Source organism: Aureococcus anophagefferens (genome assembly GCF_000186865.1).
Source record: "Aureococcus anophagefferens unplaced genomic scaffold AURANscaffold_68, whole genome shotgun sequence".
NCBI lineage: Eukaryota > Pelagophyceae > Pelagomonadales > Pelagomonadaceae > Aureococcus > Aureococcus anophagefferens.
The window spans coordinates 62,777-67,961 of NW_008705619.1; the positions used below are offsets into that span (position 1 = coordinate 62,777).

Here is a 5,185-nt window from a genome sequence, read left to right on the forward strand (position 1 = left end):
GGCGTCGCGAAGCTCACCGCGGTCTCGTACCGGGACGCGGCCGCCGCCGCGTCGAGGGCCGCGAGCTCCGCCGGGCGATGGGCCATGGCGTCGGCCAGGGGCGTCGACCACGACAGCGAGCACTCCGGCGCGGCCGCCGCGGCCGCGTCGAGCGCGTCGAGCTCCGCGGCGCTGTAGCCGCCGACGGCGTCGCTGTAGGCAGTCGCGTAGCTGATGGTCAGCTCCGGCGCCGCCGCCGCCTCCGCGTCGAGGGCCGTCGAGCTCCGCGGCGCTGTAGCCGCCGACGGCGTCGCTGTAGGCCGTCGCGTAACTGATCGTCGGCTCCGGCGTCGCGGCCGCGGCCGCGTCGAGCGCGTCGAGCTCCGCGGCGCTGTAGCCGCCGACGGCGTCGCTGTAGGCCGTCGCGAAGCTCATGGACGGCTCCGGGGCCGCGGCCGCCTCCGCGTCCAGCGCCTCGAGCTCCGAGACCGAGTAGCCGCCGACGGCGTCGCTGTAGGCCGTCGCGAAGTTGATGTGCGACGCGTCGAACTGGGGCGCGGCGGCGGCGGCGGCGTCGAGCGCCCGCAATTCCGCCTGGCTGGGACCGCAGACGTCGCTCATGGGGGTGGCGAAGCTGAGCGAGTCGCGGACGAAGCGCGAATCCATCTTCGGCGCGGCCTTGGCCGCGGCGATGCTCGCCTTGACCTCGAACTCGTTGGGCCCGCAGGCGTCCGCGTAGGGGGTCGCGAAGCTCAGCTGCGTGGCGTAGTAGCGCTGCGCGACGCGGCGCAGCGGGTTACGTATGGAGCGCATCATTCTGACGTTCCTGTTGTGCAAGTGGGGGACTGTTGCGGGTCGGCGAAGCACTGGTGGGCTTCTTGCAACGACGTGGGCGAAGTGTGGGGGGCTGGCGATGCGCTGGAAGGCTGTTCTGCAACGACGAAGCGGGCGAAGCAGATCGACGCTCTGAGTGATGCCGCGGCGCTGCTCACAACTTCAATGCGCTTCGGAGAGCCCTCGCCAAGGCCAGCCCCCAGACAGTCGTCCCTCGCGCCGCCTCGACGAACAACGCAAACCCCATACTTCGCTTGCGACGACGCTGGTGAAGTATGGGGTTCTAGCGAGTGCAGTGGGCGGTGATGCGACGACGATGGGCGGGGAACACCGACGCTGTGAGCTGAGCTTCGGGCGCGCCGGCGGCAAACCCCGGGGGGCCCAGGACCACGACCATTACTCACCCGCGCTTCTTCCCCCGCGGCCCCTTGACGACGCCGAGGTCGATGAGCGACCGGGCCATGTCCGGGTAGCTGCGCTCGGGGCCGATGAGCTCGCCGCCGAGGAGCGCGCGCGCCTTGGACGGGTCGTAGGACGTGACCTTGCGGCCGATGGAGGACTTCACGGCCGCGGCGCCCTTGTCCCAGAGGGCGAAGAGCGCGATGAGGAGGTAGGGCGCGACGAATCGCGGGACCTTGAAGCCCAGGGGCCCGTATTCGGCGCGGAGCATCGCGGCGACCTCAGTCATCCAGAGCGGCGCGCCGCTGTCCAGGAGGTAGCGCTGGCCCTTGGCCTCGGGCGCCTCCATCGCGCGGACGTGGGCCTTGGCGACGTCGCGGACGTCGACGCTGGGGACCCACACGCGCGGCACCGCCGGCATGTCGCCCGAGAGGAGGCGCTTGACGAGCATCGCCGACGAGCAGTCGCGGGACGAGAGGAGCGGGCCGATGACGTAGCTCGGGTTGACGGTCGCGACGTCGAGGCCGAGCTCCTCGCTCAGCCTCCAGGCCGCTTGCTCCGCGAGCGTCTTGCTTTTCGCGTATTCGTCGCACGAGTCGACGTTCGAGACGTCGGCCTCCGTGAAGATGCGCGGCGCGGTGTCCTTCGGGTCCCGGCCGGAGCTGATCGCGACGACGGACGACGTCACGACGACGCGCTGCACGCCCGCCTGTTTGGCGAACCGCAGGACGCGCTCCGTGCCCTCGACCGCGGGCGCCACGAGCGACCCGGCTTCGACCTCGCCGATGGGGAACGGGCTCGCGCAGTGGCAGCAGTAGGCGCACCCCTCCAGCGCCGCCTCCCACCCGGCGTCGCTCAGCAGGTCCGCCTCGACGAGCTCGACGCCTTTGAGCGTCGCGTGCGCGGCGAGGTGCGCGACGGCGGCGGCGTTGTTCGGGTCGCGCACCGTGCCGCGCACGCGGAAGCGCTTCGTTTCCAGTAACGCGAGTGCGACGTGGCCCGCAACGAAGCCCGAGACGCCCGTGACGAGGCAGACAGGCAGGTCCATATGTGCGTTTTTGGGGCGTCGGCTGGTGTCGCGGCGCGGTGGTTGGCGCGTTCGGCGTGTCTTATTGCCGCCCAAAGGCGCCGCACATGCGCTGCTGCGGCGTGGTTGAAGGCGACGTTCACCGGAGAGCCTCGAGGGAGAGCATCGCGCTCCCTCCGTGCGCCGCGCCGCCACAAACCACCAGCCGCGATGGCGTCGATGCCCGGGCTGACGCCGACCTTCGCCGAGGCCGTCGAGTTCCACAAGCCGTCGGCCGAGGCGAGCGCCATGTTCAGTGCCTGGTACGGCTTCCAGCACCCCGGCGGCGAGTTCGAGGTCTGCCTGCGGCCCGGCGGCGTCTTCTACGCGCCCCAGTTCCCGGCGAACTCGCGCTGGTGCGTCATGCCGAGCGGCGACGGCGCGAAGATCGGCATCGCCTGGGGCAAGTACGGCAACTACGAGCTGGCGGTCACGGACGCCGTGCTCCGGGAGCTGCAGGGCGCGGCGGTGCCGCCGTCGCCCAAGGACGCGCCGGGCCCGAACGACTGGCGCCGCATGCGCGCGATCCGGCCCCTGTCGCCCGCGGAGCTGAGCCTCATCGGGGCGACGGGCGGCGGCTCCGAGTGGTCCTTCGAGTACGAGGGCGGCGCGTTCAACGTCCAATTCCGCGGCGACTCCTACAACCACTTCGTGTGCGCGCAGTACAGCGCGCACAGCCACTGGAAGCTCACGAACGGCGACGAGGTCGCCATCAACTGGGGGCCCTACGGCAACTACGCGCTCAAGGTCGCCGGCGACGCGGGCGCGGGCTCGTCCGTCGGCAACCCGAAGGACTGGCGACGAATGAAGAAGCTCCGCGACCTCGAGCCCGCGGAGGCGAGCCAGCGGTGCACGGCCCACGACCACGACCACCACGGGTGAGCGCACCCCGCCCGCCCCCGCCCCGCAAATCACGGGGGCGCCCCCAGGTGAGCGCCGCAGGTCGACCGCGGCCGCCGTCCTCCGGCCCTGCGACACCGCCTGCGCGACGACGGCCTGCATCGGGCCGTGCTAGGTGCCGCCGGCGCTTAGCTGGCTTTTAATCATCGTCCCGGTCCGAGCGCCAGAATTGGACGATGTTCCAGAAGATCTCGTTCGGCAGAGGTCTCGAGGCGCGCGCGGACCTCTTCGACGAGCCCGGCGCGCCGAAGACGCGCTGGAGAACGGAATCGGACGAAGGAGGTCGCGCGCGGCCGCGAGCAAAGAGGCTTCGCAGCCGCACGAGTTCGACGCGCGGAGCGCGAGCGTAATTCTTCCATCCGCCGGCGCGTTTCACGTCGCGGATCAACGTTCTAGACGGGCTGTCGGCTTGTATTTCGTAGCCTTCAACGCAATGCAACTCGGCATCGTTTCCGTATTTGTCTACCATGGAAATGTCAGCACCACTGCGCAAAAGGAACTTAACGGCTTGCAGGTAATCATTTCTTGCGGCAATCATCAGCGGAGTAATTCGATTAGGTGAACTCTGCGCGTCGATCGCTGCGCCGTGCTTTAAGATGACTCCCGCCTCTCTGTGTGAGTGACAATAATGGAGCGGCGTAAATCCTACGGTATTTGCTTTTCGAACATCAGCGCCGTGTTCGACGAGCAGCTCGATAAGGCCGGTAAAATCAACAGCGTCCTCATCGTGCTCCCCCCCTCCGCCCTTCTTGAGAATGCTGATAAGAAAAGTATCTCCGAGAGCGCTCCCGTCCCAAGGTTCGTTCGAAGCCCACTGACTGCCCAGCAACCAATTCTCCAAGCCCTCCATGTCGCCTGCCCTGATACATGCGAGAATCTCGTCATGGTATACCGCTTCGTCGTCCGTGTCATCATACATCTCCTAGCGTCTCGCCGCGCGGCGGCGCGCGTCGGACGGCGAGCTTCGGGCGCGCAGCGGTCGGACGCGCCGCGCGCGCAGCCGACCGAGACCTCAGCCTCAAACTGAGGCAAAGCTGAACCTCAACTTAAACCCGGCAACCCGAAGCCGTCGATAATACGGCTGCCCGGCTCCCGCCAGCATGAGCGCCCGCCTGGAGCTCCCGCTGCGCAGCATCCGGCTCGTCATCGCCTACGCGGCGTCCTGGGACCCGAGCGACGACGCCGAGCGCTGGTTCAAGTTCGTCTCCCTGCTGAGCGTGTCGCGGTCCTTCCACGCGGCGCGGCCCCTGCTCTTCGAGCTGCTCGTCAACGCCCAGGCCCCCTGCAAGGCGCGCGTCGCCGAGCTCGAGGACCGCTTCATGTTCATCCGCCCGAGCTTCCGGGGCACGGCGCGCGGCACGCTGAAGAACGCCGTGAAGCAGCTGCGCACAGTAGAGACGCGCGAGCTCACCAAGGTCTTCCGGGCGCTGCGGCGCGGCGGCGTGGGCGCGCGCGAGGCCATGGTCCGGGCCGTCGCCGAGGCGACGCCCGGCGAGTTCTACGAGCGCCTCTGCGCCTGGTACGACCGGGAGCGCTTCCGGCTCCGCGCCGCGGTCCGCATGCGGAGCAAGCTCTACTACCAGCTCTGCAAGCTCCAGCTCGCCGGCGACGGCGCCGCGGCGGGCAGTTCGTTGGACGCCGACGCCGCGCGGCGGCTCCGGGACGCCCTCGCGCAGCCGCTCTGCGCCCTGAGCGACGCCGCGCGGTCGCGCGTCGCCTCCGCGACGGGGCTCCGGCCGCCGCCGCCGCCCAAGTTCTCCGCGGCCCTCCTCGAGCAGACGCGGGGCGAGATGCGCGCCGCGTCCCTGGCCAAGCCGCCGCCGAGCCACCCGTCGCCCTACGCCTACTTCCCGCCCCACTCCAACTCCGCGGCGCCGCACCCGGCGCCGGCCTTCGACCCGAGCGAGGCCCGGCTCCAGCGCGGCGTCTTCCGAGTCTAATGGAAAAAGCGTCGCGGACCGGGAGCCCGCGCGCCCGCGGTCTTCCGAGTTTACGCGTCAGGGAAAG

General features: G+C 69.9%; 2 protein-coding genes across 2 annotated transcripts; one reads left to right on the plus strand and one right to left on the minus strand.

The window, feature by feature from the left end:
- Positions 1 to 1,196: 1,196 nt before the first annotated feature.
- On the minus strand, positions 1,197 to 2,318 carry AURANDRAFT_39402 (hypothetical protein; the record flags this gene model as incomplete). Its single annotated transcript, XM_009043762.1, has 1 exon — positions 1,197 to 2,318. The coding sequence occupies one exon, from the start codon at positions 2,258 to 2,260 to the stop codon at positions 1,214 to 1,216; it is 1,047 nt and encodes a 348-aa protein (XP_009042010.1).
- A 1,960-nt stretch (positions 2,319 to 4,278) lies between these two features.
- Positions 4,279 to 5,118, plus strand: AURANDRAFT_68141 (hypothetical protein; the record flags this gene model as incomplete). The annotated part of the gene is made up of 1 exon (XM_009043757.1): positions 4,279 to 5,118. The coding sequence occupies one exon, from the start codon at positions 4,279 to 4,281 to the stop codon at positions 5,116 to 5,118; it is 840 nt and encodes a 279-aa protein (XP_009042005.1).
- Between the last annotated feature and the right edge of the window lie 67 nt (positions 5,119 to 5,185).